Consider the following 18,636-nt stretch of genomic DNA (forward strand, 5'->3'; position numbering starts at 1 on the left):
ACGTCGGATCTTTGTTTTTAAAGGCTATAACGCGCCACCGAGCGGTGTACTCACGCTCTTGTCCACATCAGCAAAAAAGGGGCATTTTAATACTGAAAAAATTTATCCAGGGGAGTAATAGGACCAACGCAAAGGTTAGGTGTGTAGTTGGCATTTTGATCAAACGTTGGGGGGTATTTTGACTATTATCTCGTATAAAAATTGGTATACAAAATAGGTTGTAAAGTCGGAAATGAAACCAGTGTTTTAAAAGGCGTTTTCGGGGCGAGTCCCGGGGCGAGCCCTGGGGCGGGGCGTACCAAAAATGCCCCGGGGCGATGGGTCGGGGCGAAAGTCCCCAAAGGCGTACGCTCAGCAATTCGGGGCGTACACCTGGGCGTTTGGGGCGAGTTTTTTTTATTGGGGCGTGTTGGGGCTTAAGCCCAGAAAACTTTTTCAAATTAAAACGAAATTTGTTAAATAAGTCCTTAATATAATGCCCAAATTCTCAAAAGTCAACATGTAATTACTCAAATGTTTTAAAAAGGAATTGAAGCATTAAATTTAAAAGTCAAGACCTTTTTTTATTGCTGGAATGCCTAATATATATTCTTTTTCAATTATTTATCTTGTATTCTACTATCTCAAAAAAAGTAACGAGCAATCACTTGTACTTGTAAGTAGCGTATAATAGATTGTTTAATTAGCTTTTTTTTGTGAGGGTGATATATATATATATATATATATATATATATATATATATATACTCCACCTAAAAAAAAACTAATTAGAACAATCTATTTATATATATATATATATATATATATATATATATATATATATATCACTTATTTATAGTTTTTTCAATTTTTTACGCTATTTCACCTATTTAAAAGTATTTATTATAATTATATCATTTTATAAAATACTAAAAATTAAAAAATCATGGCTTACGCCCCCGTGCTTACGCTCACCGAACATCTTACGTAAAACGCCCCGCCTTACGCCCTCGCCTTTTAAAACATTGAATGAAACTAACCACCACGCTTGAAGTGTAAAGACACATCCTCTTTGTTTTTTGTTTGAAACACATTGAGATTTCAAATTTATTGATAAACATAGACATGGTGTCCCAGAATGTGTGTTGAACCGCAAGGGTAACTAACCACAGCATCACACCACGATTAAAACTGTCTCAATTTTTTATTTTATTTTTGGATGTCCTCCTTTTCAATTAAAAATATAAGACATCCATTTATCTTCTGCCACTTGGCTAAATTTGTTGTGTCCTAAATTATTTGAACTTTATCCTAAAATTTTACACATGTCTTAATCTGCTTTTGACACTTGGCTTATTTTGGTGTTTCTGCCTCTGCTTTTATATATAAATAAATAGATAATAGCACTTATATATTATATTTGACTATTTACAAATTATGCTACTGTTAAATATGAAGTAAAAATATAAATTTAATTGAATGGATTGATAATCATGTTAAATTTGTGAAAATTTGAAAGCGAAGGGATCAAAATTGTTGATTACTAATTGAAGGTTTAGCTAGGGTTACGCTATAGATTTTGGATCAAATTTTGAAAATCTATCTTCAAATATCTGTTAGTCATGAAATTTGATCATATTTTAGAAATTTATCTACAAAATACTTTCAAGGCTATCTTAGGCCCGTTTCTAGGAGAAACTTCACTTCTACTTACAAAATTTTAAAAAACTCTAAGTAACATATATGTCCAAACACAATTTCAAGTTTCAAAAATCACAACTTCAAAACGTAAATCTTTCAACTCAAGATTAAAATCAAAATTTACCCGTTGGACCAAAAATTCTCTTAACCCTTTTTATATAGAGAAAATTAGCTAAAAGGACCCTCTGTATACATGGGCGCTTCTGAAATAACACAGCGGCAATCTATTATTTTATTTTTTTAAGGGTCTTTCCGAGTCGACCTTGTTCCTAACTCAGTGACTAAACTCACCACCCTTCTTCTTCAACCCAACACATCACACTCTCTCTCTCTCTCTCTATCTTCTTCAACCTCACTTGTCCTTTTTTGTCTTTTCACTTCTCAATCCAACGGCAATGCCACCTTCCACGTCATCATCATCTTCTTCTTCTTCTTCGTTTTCCCCTTTTCTTTCTCCTTTGTATAGTACTAATACTAATACTAATAATAATAATTCCACTGTAGCTCTAACCATACACCCGCATAACACAATATAATAACCGCCCCCTCTCTTCCTTCTCTTTTAGGGTTTCCTTTCTCTTTCCCATACACATTATAACCTCATAAGAATATTGAGTTTCGCCTCCTATTTTCCTTTCTATTTCCATCTCAAGGTAAATTTTTCTAATTCAGTCTCTATTTTTATATGGGTATGTTTATTTTTGTGTTTTAAGACATGGGTTTTGAATTTCTTGAAGTTTTGTTTAATGGGTATCTGAATTTTGCAAGAATATCCTGATCGCAAGTTCTATTTTTTTTTTTCCTTCTTTACACATATTTTATTGTATATTTGTATTTTTTTGTGTTTTAAGACATGGGTTTTTAAAATCTTGAAGTTTTGTTGTATGGGTATTTGGTAGTTTTCTGAATTTTGCAACAATATCCTGATCGCAAGTTCATATTTTTATATTGTATATTTGTAGATGGGTGTGTTTATTTTTGTGTTTTATAACATGGGTTGTTAAAATCTTGAAGTTTTGTTTAATGGGTATTGGGATTTTTCTTAATTTTGCATGTTTGATTGATTTTCTAGGGTTTTGAATTTGGATTTGAAGGGTAGTGCTGCTGAGGGAGTGTGGTTTGTTTCGTTTTGGGGATTGTTTTTATGTTGAATGGTGATCGAAAAGAGCAGCTTTAAGGTAGCATCACGATTTGATTCCGAGTTTTCTCCTCGTAATAGTAGGGACACCACTATGTCGAGTGAGGATGAGGAGTTTCAGAAACGAAACGGAGGTGAAGTTGAATCTAATGACGAGGATGATGATGATTGTGACTCGGGGGCGGGTTCTGATGACTTTGATTTGTTGGAGTTAGGGGAATCTAAGGAGGAATTTTGTCAAATTGGGGATCAAACATGTAGCATTCCCTTTGAATTGTATGATCTTTCGGGGTTGGGTGATGTGTTGTCGTTGGATGTTTGGAATGAGTTGTTGTCTGAGGAAGAAAGGTTTAATCTTGTTCAGTACCTTCCTGATATGGACCAAGAAACATTTATGAGAACGTTGAAAGACCTCCTTGCGGGTACTAATATGCATTTTGGAAGTCCACTTGATAAGCTGTTTAACTTGTTGAAGGGTGGGTTATGCGAGCCAAGAGTGGCACTTTACCGCCAAGGATTGATTTTCTTTCAGAAGCGACAGCATTATCACCGCCTTAGAAACCATCAGAATGCAATTGTTAGTAATCTTTGTCAGATAAGAGATGCTTGGCTCAGTTGCCCAGGGTATAGCATTGAGGAGAAGCTTCAAGTGTTGAACATTAAGAAGAATGAGAAGATTTTAATGTATGAGAAGATGGAAGAACTGGAAAGTGATGGATCCGAGAGAGAGGAGTTCAGTGATACTTTGTGGGGCAAAAGAACAAAAGATAGAAATCTTGGGCAGAATATGGGCTGTTATTCTGGATACAGGATAGGGTCAGCCTTGGATTCATCATCTCTTAGACAAATGGCTTCCGAATCCACCAGATACAAAAAGCAGAACCTAAAAGGGACGTTCAAGGTAGGTGGAGCAAAGGGTTCTGCCACTAAAGGAATGGAACTTAAATCAGGGCCCTATGATTCTGCGTTGCCTCCTTTTCGTCATGGTAAAGGAATGGGCTATGATTCTGGGATGGCTGTCCCAATGAGGGATATGTTGAATGGCGATGATGAGGAAGATGGGATGTACGAAGTGGATGTGCAGAGGGATAGAAACTATTCACGGGCAGGGGCTGTCAAATTGGGGAAGAAGCATGAAAGGCTTCGAGTGGAAGAATCCGGTGATGTTTTCATGGGTGTGCCTGTGCCGTTGAAGAATGATCTTTATGCCTCCGGAAGGAACAATGCTGTCAATCAGCTGTCAGATATTAAGGTCTTGACTGCAAAGCCCAGCAACGCCAGGACCCCATATGATTTTGGGAAAAAAGATAGGTATGCTGATGGTCTCCCGCAGTTTTGCTCTGAAGATCAGATGAATTATGGAAAAATCCGGATTCCTAAAATGTCGTTGAAGGCAAGTGGAATGGAACTAGCGAGCGGAAGTGAACCGTTTTGGCCAAGTAAAGCACAAGAGGATACCTATTTTACCAACCCATCACATAAGTTTGGTAACATGAATGTAAAAGGCAAACAGTGGAAGATGGACCAAGAATACCCTGATCGCAAGTTCAATGATAAGTTGTTTCAGACAGACTATAGGGGAAAAGCCTTCCCTGATAAAGTCAGGGCGAAAATGCAGAATGGAGGACAAGATGGGTCAGGGACCAGAGGTAGAAGGGTATTTGCAAAGACCGAAGAAACTGAATCTGAATCATCAGAAAATGATGAGGATGAGGATAATAACCCTTTGATGAGGAGCAAGTGGGCATATCCCAGTGGTTCCACTAACTTGATGTCTGCATTGGATACTAAAAAGGCTAAATTTGGTCAAAAGGATAAGTACGGTATACCGGCTCGTGATGGTTCATTTCATTCTTCTAGGATGATGAGTGACTCCAATGAACTTTTCCACTCAAAGAGAACCGGAAGTCATGGCTTGGGAGCAGAACCAATGGGTAAGATGCATGATCTTGGTCATTTGAATAGTTTCTCCACTAGAAATTTGGTTAGAAATCATTTCTCTGGTCTAGGCCAGTTCGACAACAACAATGACAATGATGATGAGCAACCAATCTACAAGCTAGCCAAAAATGGTCCTTTGCCGGGGGACCATACTGAAAGGTACCACATGGCATCCACCAGAGAGAAGAAACATAAAGGAAAAGCTAGCCGTGATATCCTGCCTGCAAACTATAGGCAAGATCACAAGTTTCAGGAGGATGACTCATTGCGGGCACGGTTACCGGCTAAAAGAAATGGAGTTTCTACCAAGCTCGCAAAGAAAGGTCAGATGCTTGACACGCGTGCTTTTGATCATGAGGAAAAATCTGACATGCATTTAACAGGTTGCAACTCCGTTATGAAGAAGCGGAAAGTCAAAGCTGATGTTCAGTACGTGGGTGAGCTAGATGATACTGATCATCTCTATTCTGATACCCAGCAACGACAAGATGATTCCTCAATGAAACGGGGTAAAATGGAGGATGAACGATGGACTTCTTTAATGGGACTTCCCATATCTCCAACTACAGAAATGATAGAAGAAGATATAGTAGATGTGGAAATCCGACCTCAAAAAAAGCCATTCACTTTGATTACTCCTACAGTTCATACCGGCTTCTCATTCTCCGTCGTTCATCTTCTTACAGCAGTTCGTATGGCAATGATTACTTCGCTTCCAGAAGAGGCTGTAGATACAAATACTGGAAAAAAGGAGGAGCATGGTGGAGTTGCACCACCTTCAGAGTTGGATGGTGATAATTCACTTCCTTCCACTCAAGCAAAGGTCCCCTCTCTCAGTGTGCAGGAAATTGTTAACCGCGTGAGATCAAACCCGGGAGATCCCTGTATTCTTGAGACTCAAGAACCTCTGCATGATTTGGTTAGAGGAGTACTCAAAATATTTTCTTCCAAAACAGCTCCGCTTGGTGCAAAAGGGTGGAAGCCACTTGTAGTCTATGAAAAACCCACCAAAAGTTGGTCCTGGATTGGTCCAGTGAGCCCTGATTCATCTGATCACGAGCCTATTGAGGAAGTCACATCTCCAGAAGCATGGGGTCTTCCTCACAAAATGCTTGTCAAGTTAGTTGATTCGTTTGCCAATTGGTTGAAAAATGGTCAGGAGACGCTACGGCAAATAGGAAGTCTACCTGACCCTCCGTTGTCATTGATGCAATATAATCTTGATGAGAAGGAAAGGTTCAGAGACTTGCGAGCTCAAAAGAGTCTGAGTACCATTAGCCCAAGTTCCGAAGAAGTCAGAGAGTATTTCCGCAAGGAGGAATTCCTTAGGTATTCAATTCCTGACAGGGCCTTCTCCTACACTGCTATTGATGGGAAAAAATCAATAGTTGCTCCTCTGAGAAGGTGTGGTGGCAAGCCAACTTCAAAAGCCCGTGATCACTTCATGCTTAAAAAGGATCGCCCTGCCCATGTAACGATTCTCTGTCTTGTGCGAGATGCGGCTGCTAGGTTGCCTGGCAGTACAGGGACTAGAGCAGATGTTTGTACTTTAATCAGAGACTCGCAGTATATTGTGGAAGAGGTATCTGATGCTCAAGTCAATCAAGTTGTTAGTGGTGCATTGGACCGTTTGCATTATGAACGTGATCCTTGTGTACAGTTTGATAACGAGAAGAAGCTCTGGGTTTACTTGCATAGAGATAGAGAAGAAGAAGATTTTGAGGATGACGGTACTTCATCTACAAAGAAATGGAAGAGGCAAAAGAAAGAAGCTCCCGAACCAGCTGATCAAGGAGCAGTACCCGTCGCTTATCATGGGACAGGGGAACAAAATGGTTTTGATTTGAGCTCAGATCTCAATGTTGAGCCGTCAAATGTGGATGAGGATCGAACAGACCTTACTTGTGAGGATGGTAAGGATCATGTAGAGGACAATATTAAGAGCAGCCATGTGGCAGAACAAGGTGCTATGCAGTGTGGCTCTTCCCTGATGGATTGGGATACTCTTTGCTCAACTCCTGGAGAAGGAAATAAGTTGTTATGTCAACAGAACTCTACTGATAATTTTGATGATGAAACATGTGGTGGAGAACCACCAGCTTGACTGTGGGAAGAGCTCTGTCAGAAGCTTCCAGGTACTTTGATCCATTCACATTTTGTACCTGTTAGTTTTTACAATTCATTCATCTTCCTTTTCTTCCTCCAATCCATTCTGAAACTGTAAACTAGTATTTATTGTTCATTATGTTATGCCCGCTTATCTAAACTTTTAGTTTTTTGATTGGTTTAGTTGACTGTACATTGACTTGTAATTGTCTGATTTGGAAGTCTCTGTGAGTTTACATTTCTTATGTGGGAATTTTTTTAACGCAGCGCGATAATGCTGAAATATAGATAAAATAGTGACCCTGAGAACTTTGATGGTAATTTCAGTTGAAGCACAAGGTCTGCCGGTTTTCAGTGCAATATACACAAAAGCTCAACATATTTTTTGGGACTTGAGGCTCTAGCTTACACTAGCAACTTGACCTGGTCTCTTGTCATGTTTTTCTCTTTCTGTTTCTGTCTTGAGAAGTATTGAACCGACAGGGCACTCCATTTAAGCCAGAAAGTTATAAATTGGATTCCATCGTTGAAATTGTACTGCTTTTCTTCTCCTTATCATTTGGTCTTTGCTGCAGAAAAGCCTTATATATTATCTCCCTGAAGAGCCAGGAATTTCTGATGATCAGATAGCTCTAACAGAAAATACTGTCCGATTGTGCTCATTGAAATTTATCCACTTCAACAGTTCAGTTTTTTTTTTTACCACGCTAGTTGCTAAGGGTGTATTTTGGCAATGGCGGCTCAAATGTAGATTCATTCTAGTTAAAACCGGGAAAAATGGTGAGCCTCTAATATGTAGACTAAAGGTTGTAATTGCTTGTTGTTGCCCAACTAATTTTATCTAGTAATGCCTTGTGTCTTCTTCTCTTTACCTTTTTCATTTGTTCTTTTTTTTTTTTTTCCAGTGTGTATTTACGTGGCATATTCATACGATACCAGAATGCAGAAGCAATCACTGTTCTGAATTGAGAAGCAGCAGAGTCCCTGCCCCTTCTCCCTCGTCTTATATGTACATATATCTAGTTAGATGAGATAAATAAAGATAAGTAGGTCTTGTGATCTTTGCTCTTGATCAAGCTTTTGCCGAATGCCCGTGTTCCTTTAATTGCATTCATTCATAGTTAAATCCACGTTTTTCTCTCACTTACAACATTTATGTACTCTCGTTAAGTTTATGACATAATGTTCATACAACTCCTATCTTTGAGGCATGAAATGATCAAACAATGAAAATGCCATTCTTTGAATTTACTACATTTCACGTTGTCCTACCTTTACCATTGAACCAAAGAGATGGTCGGTCTATATGAAACTGTATACATTCTATCTTTCCCGGGCTCCACTGAGACTAAACTGTGTATGATGTTATAAATCCAAGGAGAGGTGGATACAATATCTACGAGAACAAATGATTGAAAAGATTATTTCTTCATAAATAGTGGCTCCTTGAGATTTATCATGAAGCTTTAGCTTCTTTACTGTCGGCAATACTGAGTCTGCTTGGTTAGAGATGCAAGCAACTATGCAAATACAGTACATAATCTGATTTGCACATCATTAAGACTAGTCAACTCCATATAATATATCTTTAGACATTTTGTCTTGTTTTTAACGCCTTTCGCCCCTGGTCGTGCCCCTGCCCCACTGAGGATGAACGAGGAAAACTATAAGACGGTGAAGAACAATAATATACAGTAGCAGCATTCCATTCTTCAAAAGCTCCCATAGAACTTATTTTAAAGAAAACAAATACACAGTATTGATCTCACTCTTCCTGTTCGGTTGTAGCATTCAGGATTTATAATTTGTCTAATCGTAATTTGCTCAGACGTCTAATCAAACTTACCAGATCGTGTGTTAAGAGTCAAAAGGGATTTCAGTGTACATGTATCGTGTGTACATGTATCGTTTACTATAAGTTACAAACAAAATTTACAAACTCTTATCACCGTCGCATCCACACACTTCAAACTATATTGCATGTTCAGCACACAAACATTACATATTTCCATCAGTCTCGGAAACTACACGAATTTCAAACAAATGAAACTCTTCCCAACAACTACCAAATTTAATAAAAAGAATAAGGATAACTTATCCGCTACGTATAGGTGAGACGATGGATATTCAAGACATATATATTATGTACAACTCTCCTTAATTGCCATATATCATTGGCTGCAGTCTGGACTCTTCTAATTTACAGCAGTGACGGGAACTCTCGAATCTCGTAAAGAAGGAGCTACCTCTATATTATCCTGTACATCTCCATTTGCTAGCTTTGAGGATTTTCCGTCCCAAAACGAATTCAACAACTCCTCGAAAGAGGGAGTTTTTAGTTCTTCAATAGATTCGACACTTGGAAGATTAAACGGTCTCTTTCTCGGGGTCGAGCACGATGGCTCATCAACCTAGTATTAATAAAAGCAATTTTGAAATAGACGTAGAGCATAGTCCTTTTTAAGAAACTAAACATAAAATTGAGGCAATACCCTTACCATGTATTCTTGTGAAAGACTTTTTCCAGTGTATTCTGTAATTTCAACAACCTTGTGGTAGTGTCCGCTGTTTAGTTCTCGCAGCTCTCCACAACAAGGAACAATCGTAGAATCAAGGTTTGCACAAGCATCACGGTCGAGTTGTAAAGAATCTGCACGTGTTAATCATATTAATTGGAGGACATAAAGTTAATCTCTTAACGTGCAACTCTTGATAGCTTACGGTCAATAGATGAGAGTAGGTGTTTGCTAGCAGCATTAGTGTCTTCAAGAGTAGATGACACGCCAGATGAAAATCTCACACGCAATGCTTGATTTGCATCCATTCCTCCCCTGCAGAAAACGCCGAGAGTCACAGTCCAAGTAAAATATAACAACTATGAAACTGAACCCTCGAACAGTCAGTGGACCAACTGACCTAACGATTTCATCAACAAAAGCAACATTTCTCTCCTCTAGGTTTAATAAAGACTGTTGAGCATCTGTCCATTGCTCTGCTCCCAATTTAGCCTTTTGCACGCTGCATATTGCATATTTCCAGGTTAACACAGAAAGGATGATAAATATATTTAGAGGCAGCAAAGAACCATGTTGGTTCGAAGATATTGAGGAATATATGCTGTTACATACCAATTCTGTAGCACCTCCTCCATCTCTTTCTTCCCATTTTCCACAGCAGCAGTATCTTCAAGATAGTGTGATTCAGCCTTTTCCATGTAATCGGTCCATTTGACTTTAACTGAAGAAGTTGAATCTTGCATGGTTGACATCTCTTGTTTCAGTCTGTTGGTTCTGTTGGAGGCACTTTCTCTAAGGTCATCAATAGCGGTTTGAACCTATAGCAGATAGCCATACAAAATTCAATTAGCTTTCGCAATCTAAAGTGGATCAAAGTCACTCAATGACTGTGATTCCGGATCCAGGATTTTCTGCTTGAAAATGTAATAAGTCAATTATTGACTAATGAGCATTGACTACAAAAATAAGCAAACATAAAACTACACAAGTGAAAAGCAAATCCTAATCTGTCTACAACACCTACAAGACTTCTCATGTTGATATTCTTGTCATCATTTTTCTCAGGTTTAGAATTGTGCAATCTTAGCCACACCAAAAATTGTGATGCACATCTTTATTATTACTAGATGACCTACCAGCTTTTTCTTCCTAGCATTTGACCCAGCTAGCAATTCTGCCACTTTCTCCAAGATTTGCCTTTCCTCATTGGCAGCACACTCCTAAAATTGAGAGATCCATATAAAATGAGGTTAAAAATGCATATTGACATTGTTTAATAAATAGTCATATGATAGTGGATGATATCACTGACCTCAAACTTCTTTTCTAGTTCAGAGAATTTCTGGTCGCTGACCGTCTGTGCTTCTTCCACTATTTCACCCAACTGGGACACATGCATATCTAAAGTCTTAAAGAAGTTCCCAGTAATCTGAGAAATGGACCTTGACATTGTGATACTCCCGCAGTGTGCCTATAAAGGCATCCAAAATTTATAAGCTATAACTCGAGAAGGAAAAAGAAAGATCCAAATAAGTAGCAATGAAGAATACACGTGCTTCACAAATAGTTAACTAATGATACCTCACGTTGTTGTTGTGCAAATGCAATTAGTTTGTCCTCCTGATCGTGCAAACTCTTTTGAAGATCATTAACCAACGTATCAGCCTCAGAGGCAATCTCCTTAAAAAGCTACATGAGGAAAAAGGAGATAAGAAAAAAGTTCCTCTCAGAATTTCTTAAGGCAACACAAAAGATACACACCTCTCCCAAAGAAGAAGAATGTTTAGAGACTTCACAATTTAAACGATCAAAGGTTGACTGAGCATTGCCATCAAGTTCCCCAGCCAAACCATCTAAGGCTTTGATACCAGAACCAAACATGGTTTTCAAGTTCTCTAGACGGCCTCGAAGCTCCTCCACTGCCTGAAAAGCAGACCAGAAAGCAATATTGTTTAATAGGAGAACAATTTCCATCAGAACGAAACACAACTGATGCACTGCAACTATTAAGCATGTAATTTATTTGTGTCGAAAGAGCAGGTTCAAATAATTATGTATGCTCCCTTAATTAAATTTGTTTTAGTATGTACTGCAACAAATAATAGCTGAAAACTACATATTCCTGTTTCCTTTTGGCTTTGGCGTCATCAATGCAATTTTCTAGTATGTCATGTAGAGAGTGTCACTCTAAAGGCTAATTTTTAATTTGAGTCAAGAATACCTCAGTCTTTGTATAAACAAAGGACTGCATGTCTTCCTCCATGCCTTTGAGTTGTTGTTCTTGTTGTGTGGTTGAAGAAGCAACGGTCTTATGCAGGACTTCAAGCAGTTGAGTCAATTGGGATTGGAATTTTTGGATAAGAACTCTGTTTCCATCTTCTATTTTGTCTTTGCGCTCTGAAATCTCATCCATTATCAGTATGCAGGAGTTTGATGCAACATTGTTTTCTTAGCAAGAAAATTCATCATGTATTTGAGTTAGCGAACAACTGTGTACATACCAATCTTGGCAAACAAGTTTGATACGTCTGACGCAGCATTTTCCAGTTCAGCTCGAAGTTCAAATGCTTGCTCAACCAGTGATTTTTCTGTTAGAAGAACATATAGTTCCAGATATCATGCACAACTCTAAAAGTGAAATTATTTTAAATAAATCCTCACATTCACTGCCTAATGATTATGGTTGCATCTAAATTTGCTAATGCTTAAGAAAAATGTATTATACACATCCCAATTTTACTTTGATGAAAATGTTAAAATAATAGGTATGCGGCATAGATACGTTCCCCTGAAGGCAATTGACTAGCCAAAAGAATTCTCCTTTCGCCCAGCACAGAGGATGAAGCTTACCAGATTTTAGAAGGTTAGATATCAGAAATTCCTTTTCTTTTATAGTGGCAATTGCCTGCCTGTGTTTCTCTTCCAGATCAGCCAATGTATGCTGAGTTTCCTGAAGATTTTTCTGAAAGACACAAAGTATAGTAAATTCCATGAGAAAGAGTCCGACAATAAAGATCTGGAACTAGTTGAGAGAATTCCATTAACCTCTGTCTTCTCAAGTTTGTCACCCAATTCTGCTGTCAACAATTGCTGAGAATTGTACAGTTCCTTAAGTTCCATAAATTGCTGTTTGCAGAAAGCAACATGGTAATGAGTTAAGATTTATCAGTTTATGACAAAATTTATCAATTTTAACTAGAAACAAAGATGCTCCAGATTTTTTCATCTCTTGCGCACCTTGTCCCTGGATTCGAAGTCAAGTTCCATCCTTTCTATCTTTTCAGACATTGCCTGAGAGAGGAGAAAGACAAGTTACCATAGGAGTATTAAACACATATGTCAAGTGACTGCAACCTATCTTGGGATCCTGAAAACAGTACTGAACCTTCTTCTCTGCTTCTTCTTGAAGATATCGGTCTCTTGGTATATAAATTCCATTCTTCTCTCTTGCAGCATACACCTCTGTCGGCATTAAAATAGGAAACACGAAATATGTTATTACATAATTTGTCAATGATTTATATATAGAAAGAGAGGAAGAGAGCAATATAGACCTTGCTTCAGCCGGTCAATCTCGGAGTACAAATCTTTCATTACTGCCGATTTCATCATCTTCTGGTTAATCTGAAATAACAACAGAAGAAAAGCTGAAGGATAATTAAATCAGAGATGATAGGTAAAGAGACATTCTTTAGGTAAGACATGTCCAGAAATCTGACCTCTGGTTTGTTCTTTATATTTTTGGCACGATGAGCATAATCCAAAGTGCTCAGTGTCTCTTCCAGACAGTGAATTGATGGTGATATTGTCGCAATAATGCATGTCTTTGTTTTCCCTCCAAGAGAATCCCTCAATAATCTTGTCAATTTGCTATCCCTGCCATACAAAGCAATACTTTCTCAGGATATGTAAGAAGTAGAAGCATTTTATAATAACATAGGACTGGATTGAAGAAGACCTGTATGGGATATGACCAGAGTGCTCAACTAAAGCATTTATAACACGACCAAGTGTAAGCAAACTCTTGTTGATTTCTCCAGCTTCCCTCGCTCTTCCCTGCAGCAAAAGAGAATTAGGTTTATTATACTGTAGTGGAGAAGAACGCAACTGAACGAGGAAAAAGGACGGAAAATACAGAGATCTTAAAAAGCAGAATGTCTAGAGATTAAGCTATCATGAATAAAAGATAAATTTGTGACCTTGCTAAAACAGCATGTGGGCATGCCATTGTTTCTTTAAACTACTTTTACATGCATTAAGAATACTGCCAAATGCAATGGCTTGGCAGTCGGATATGTTTACACCTCACCTCTCTTGCACCAGAACGTGATATGTTCTCAGAACCAGCAAGGTCTACAAGGTTCAGTTTGCCACATTTGATCATCTCTTCCCCTTCTGGAGTGCATTCCTTGATGTGAATTGTGATAGAGAAAATAGAGTGAGAACGACTGCTCTGTTTGTTAAGAAGAGTCTCTGCTGTACGCCTCTTAGCTGAACCTTTCTCCAAGATCTTATAGATTTCATTTGCAGTGGACACAATCTCCTCTTCCAAGCCTCTAACCAAAACTCCGCCCTTACCATCTTCCATCAGAGCTATTGGTTTTTTGGATTTATCATCTACATACTTTGTGCATTCCTCAGGAGCTAAAAGATCTGTGATCTCCTCATTATAAAGCTCCAAATGTGTTACTTTCATGTTATATTCAGCATTTTGAGCTTCCAATATCTCAAAAATTTGCTTAACAGCTCGGGGGATAACACCTGCATCACTTGGAAATTCCCCATTCTACACAGGGAAACTTGAACAATTAGTACAAAGAAACAACTAGTTGAAACAAACACATTTGTATCAACCACCAACCTTCTTTCTTCCCCCTCCCTCCATTGTATAAGTTTTCCCTGTTCCTGTCTGCCCATAAGCAAAAATGGTGCAGTTATATCCCTCTAGAACTTCAAAAACAATTGGCCATATTGCAGAATCATACAAGTCCTTCTGTTTGGATGTTGGACCAAACACCTGAGACAGAATTATCCAACATAAAGTTAGGGTCTTCATGAGAAATACGAAAAGCACAAATAATTAATAAGAAATTAGAGATTTTATTTCTACAAAACTATAAAAAGTGTAGTGACATTCAAGAAATACCAAAAGGCGTGATTGATTAATAACGAAAAGGAGATTTTTGTTTGAAAAAACATTGGACAAAAGTGCAATTGAGAAATTCATTTTTAGCGAAAAGCAATCTTGTGTGAATTATGAACAATGGCACTTTATCTATGGAAAAATCAAAGGAAAACTATAGGAAATTAGGAATATGTCCAAATTTATGCAAAAAAAAGGGCAGCCCGGTGCACTAAGCTCCCTATATGCGGGGGATCCAGGGAAGGGCCGGACCACAAGGGTCTATTGTACGCAACCTTACCCTGCATTTCTACAAGAGGCTGTTTCCACGGCTTGAACCCGTGACCTCCTGGTTTATGCAGAACCACTTAATTTCTTCAAATCCTTTCTTTTGTATAGTCTACATTACTTTCTGTAAATCTGTTCTCTGAAGTGAACAGATAAACGATAAATCAGCTGTAAATTATCAAACCTTATCAAAGGCAAATGTTCGGTCAATCTGCTTATTAGCTATGTTTTGAATAGCAGAAACTTCTCTTCTACCCTCATTACAGTTAATCACAACTGGTGTATGCAATCTTATCTCATCCTCACTCAACGGCCTGCATATTTCACAACATAACAATTCTATCAACTACTGTCAATTGAAATCAGTAAATAATAAACATAACCAAATCTTAGCTCCCGTTTAGCTATAGATTTTGGACATATATTTACAAAAAACAATTGAAAGCATTGTTTGTTCAAGAACTTTGATTAGTTTTTGTATATTTATCTTCAAAAAAAAATTCAAGTTCCAAAAAACTGGCCCAGACCAGTTTTTGGGTGAAATTTCACTTCCTCACAGAACGTTAAATTTTTTCCAAGTAAAATGCATGTCCAAACACAATTTCAAGTTCCAAAAATTTAATTTTTCAAGTTTCAACTAAGCTAGCGTTTGGCCATAGATTTTGGATCAGATTTTTAAAAGTTATCTTCAAAATATTTTCAAGTTTCAAAAACTGGCTCAGACCAGTTTTTCAGAGAAATTTCACTTCCACTTGCAAAACTTCAAATTTTTTTCAAATAAAATGCATGTCCAAACACAACTTCAAGTTCCAAAAATCACAACTTCAAAAACTTACCCGTTTCGCCACGAGAATTTTTCACTTTTTTCCGGAAAATTATTTCACTTCTTTTGGAAATCAACGTTTGGCCATTGAAAATTCCAAATACAGCTTGAAGTTTCCTAAAACCTTGTTTTCACTTTTTTCACTTTCAGTACATTCAAACAATCAAATATTCTTTGCAAAAACTATAACCAAACACAACTCCAACTTCTAAATTCCAAATAAAGTGAAAAATATTTAATTTTCATGGCCAAACGCCTACTTAAATTTTCAAGTTTCAACTTCAAAAATCTATGGCCAAACGCTAGCTAAAGTACATTCATTTTACTCACCTGCAACGCAAAATAACTTGTACATTAACGCCTTTTTCTTTATCATGCTTGCCATTCCCTTCTCCCGATCGCAGATCCCTCACCACCTTATCACTTGACCGCGGCGTATGTGATGGCGACATCGAAACTAAGCCGCCGCCTCTTCTCTGTTGTTGCGATTGCGATGACTCCATTCCTTAACTATCCTTCAAATCTCACAACTTTATTCTCTTAGTCAGCTCAGTTCAAATTCAAATCTGAGCAGAAAAATCACATATCACAAATAAATAGATATATCTAAAAATCGAATATATATACCAGAACAAGCAACAAATATATCTTAGAAACCTCATCGTCAACTCAGTTCAAATTCAATCAAAAGTACATACAAAAACAACAACAACAACAACAACATACCCAGTTTAATCCCAAAAGTGGGGTCTGGAGCAGAAAAATTACATATCACAAACATATAAATATATATATTTGGATTCTACTTAAAATGTGGATTTTCTTGAGATTTTAGATAGTAAAACTGCAACAAAAATTCAATATTTACTAGAAAACGACTTACCGATTCGAAAATTTCAAGTAAAAATAAATTAAAATACAAAAAAGGATAAGTAGAATCCATTCCTTAACTATACTACAAATCTCACAACCTTATTCTCTTAGGCAACTCAGTTCAAATTCAAATCTGAGCAGAAAAAATCACATAACACAAACAAAATAAATATATCTAAAAATCAAATATAGCAACAATTATATCTTAGAAACCTATATGTCAGTGGAAATCGATGAAGGAAAAATAAAATGTGGATCTTCTCGATATTTTAGAATTCACTGTTTACTCGAAACTGACTTACCGATGCGGAAAAAAAAAAATCAAGCAAAAATAAATTAAATTAAAATAGAAAAAAAAAAAAAAGGATAAGTAGAATCAATGCAATCAGAGATACGTACAAAATAATAATGCAGGAAGTTTATATACTTCAAATCTCACAACCTTATTATTCTCTTAGTCAAACTCAGTTCAAAATTCAAATCTGAGCAGAAAAATCATAGTAACACAAATCAATAAATAAATCTAAACGTCAAATACATATACCAGAACAAGCAACATATATATATATTACTAGAAACCTTTAAATCAGTGAAAAGCGATGAAAGATAATGAAGGAGAAGTAAAATGTGGATTTTCTCGAGATTTTAAAATTCACTGTTTACTTGAAAACGACTTACCGATGCGAAAAAAAATTCAACCAGAAATAAATTAAGTTAAAATACAAAAAAAAAAAAAAAAAAAAAGGATAAGTAGAATCTATGCATACACAGATACGTACAAGCAAAAAAATATATATTAGAAGTCTATGTCAGTTGAAATCGCTTAATGAGGATCAAGTAGAAGTAAAATGTGGATTTTATCAAGATTTTAGAGAGTAAAATCACAAATATTTACTTACCGATGCAAAAATAAATTAAAATAGAATGAAAAGGATAAGTAGAATCTATTTAATCACAGATAAGTACAACAGCATAATGCAGGAAGTTTATATACTTATTGTGAGTGAAGTAGTTGCCGGCCAGTTGAGAGGTTGGACAATTTCAGCAATGAAGAATGTTCTAGAGAGAGAGAAAGTCAGTAGAAATGTAGAGTGTGTCTGTAGTGAACGGAGATGATGGAAGACTGGCAATCTGATTAATTTGGTGATTTTCTAGGTTAAAATTTAAAAAAATATTCGCTTCATTTCAATTTATTTGTCTGATTTTGACTTGATACGAAATTTAATAAAATAAAAAAGACTTTTATCTGATCTTAAATTAAGCTCTTGTTTGGTCATAGATTATGAAGTTAAAATTTGAAAACTTGAATTTTTGAAGTTGTGATTTTTGAAACTTGAAAATTGTGTTTGGACATGCATCTTACTAGAAAAAATTTAAAGTTTTATGAGTGAAAGTGAAATTTATCACAAAAAATGATCTAGCCCGTATCTTGAACTCGAAAGTATTTTGAAGAGAAATTTTCAAAATTTGATACAAAATCTATGAACCAACGCTAGTTAAAATGTATAGAGTGTGCCAAAATGTTATTTATTTTTGTGATCTTAAATATACCATGTGTTAAGTTAAAATTAAATATTTATTAATTTTTTTTTAAAAAAACTAAGACAAACGAACTAAAACAGAAAGAGTTGTGTGCGTTGCGCGTAAGAGAGGGAAGGTAGAGGAGAATTGTGGCTGTTACTGTGGCGTTTGAATTTTGGAAGGGAATTTGAAGATTAGAAATGACGGTGTTAGAGTTCCGTCTAGAATCCATTTTTTTTAATTGTTATAAAATTCAAGTGAAAAGAATATTAACATAGAGTCCGTTAGGGTGCTGAACGGAATTAGTAAAAAGAAAGCCACGTATTAGGGTGAAAGTTTTGAATATGATACCGTCATACCTTTCTATAACAGTATTATTGGGTTCAAAATTTTTGTTATTATACACCTATAACAATATTCTTATTTAAACAATAGTTGACTGTTATATGCAAAAAATATGCATAAAATCTATTTTTATTTTTTATGTTGTAAAAAAAAATTATTTAAATTTTAAATCTCAAAGATATGAATGCTTCACTAAGACTCTAACTAAACATTAAAGGAAGTTAATGCAATTTCAATAAATTCATTACTGAAGTGTATAAAGTTTTAAGCTCTAAGGCACATGT

General features: G+C 36.4%; 2 protein-coding genes across 3 annotated transcripts; one reads left to right on the forward strand and one right to left on the reverse strand.

The window, feature by feature from the left end:
- The first annotated feature begins 2,002 nt into the window (after window positions 1–2,002).
- Window positions 2,003–8,115, forward strand: LOC132065681 (uncharacterized). 2 transcript variants are annotated; one of them, XM_059459184.1, is made up of 4 exons: window positions 2,003–2,332; window positions 2,752–6,893; window positions 7,440–7,670; window positions 7,770–8,115. In XM_059459184.1, the coding sequence occupies exon 2, from the start codon at window positions 2,831–2,833 to the stop codon at window positions 6,860–6,862; it is 4,032 nt and encodes a 1,343-aa protein (XP_059315167.1). In that variant the 5' UTR covers window positions 2,003–2,332; window positions 2,752–2,830; the 3' UTR covers window positions 6,863–6,893; window positions 7,440–7,670; window positions 7,770–8,115. The 2 variants fall into 2 exon arrangements, with proteins under 2 accessions (XP_059315167.1, XP_059315168.1); XM_059459185.1 differs by having other exon boundaries at window positions 7,445–7,670.
- A 691-nt stretch (window positions 8,116–8,806) lies between these two features.
- LOC132065682 (kinesin-like protein KIN-5D) lies at window positions 8,807–17,618 on the reverse strand. The gene is made up of 23 exons (XM_059459186.1): window positions 17,481–17,618; window positions 15,944–16,179; window positions 14,975–15,104; window positions 14,242–14,397; window positions 13,690–14,166; window positions 13,339–13,436; window positions 13,100–13,256; window positions 12,935–13,004; window positions 12,766–12,842; window positions 12,618–12,671; window positions 12,426–12,506; window positions 12,231–12,342; window positions 11,882–11,968; window positions 11,602–11,777; window positions 11,142–11,303; window positions 10,962–11,069; window positions 10,693–10,851; window positions 10,517–10,600; window positions 9,993–10,198; window positions 9,781–9,882; window positions 9,586–9,695; window positions 9,363–9,514; window positions 8,807–9,275 (listed from the first exon to the last, which is right to left on the reverse strand). The coding sequence occupies exons 2-23, from the start codon at window positions 16,114–16,116 to the stop codon at window positions 9,060–9,062; spliced, it is 3,147 nt and encodes a 1,048-aa protein (XP_059315169.1). The 5' UTR covers window positions 16,117–16,179; window positions 17,481–17,618; the 3' UTR covers window positions 8,807–9,059.
- Window positions 17,619–18,636: the final 1,018 nt, after the last annotated feature.

This window comes from Lycium ferocissimum, chromosome 7, assembly GCF_029784015.1.
Source record: "Lycium ferocissimum isolate CSIRO_LF1 chromosome 7, AGI_CSIRO_Lferr_CH_V1, whole genome shotgun sequence".
Classification (NCBI taxonomy): Eukaryota; Viridiplantae; Streptophyta; class Magnoliopsida; order Solanales; family Solanaceae; genus Lycium; species Lycium ferocissimum.

Excerpts from the sequence above, each read along its gene's own strand:
- LOC132065681 (XM_059459184.1), top strand. The coding sequence starts at position 2,831 with ATGGTGATCGAAAAGAGCAGCTTTAAGGTAGCATCACGATTTGATTCC.
- LOC132065682 (XM_059459186.1), bottom strand. The coding sequence starts at position 16,116 with ATGGAGTCATCGCAATCGCAACAACAGAGAAGAGGCGGCGGCTTAGTT. Across the intron at positions 14,167-14,241 it reads AGGGAGGGGGAAGAAAGAAG|AATGGGGAATTTCCAAGTGA; the intron begins GTTGGTGGTTGA and ends TTCCCTGTGTAG. Across the intron at positions 11,304-11,601 it reads TTGTTTATACAAAGACTGAG|GCAGTGGAGGAGCTTCGAGG; the intron begins GTATTCTTGACT and ends TCTGCTTTTCAG.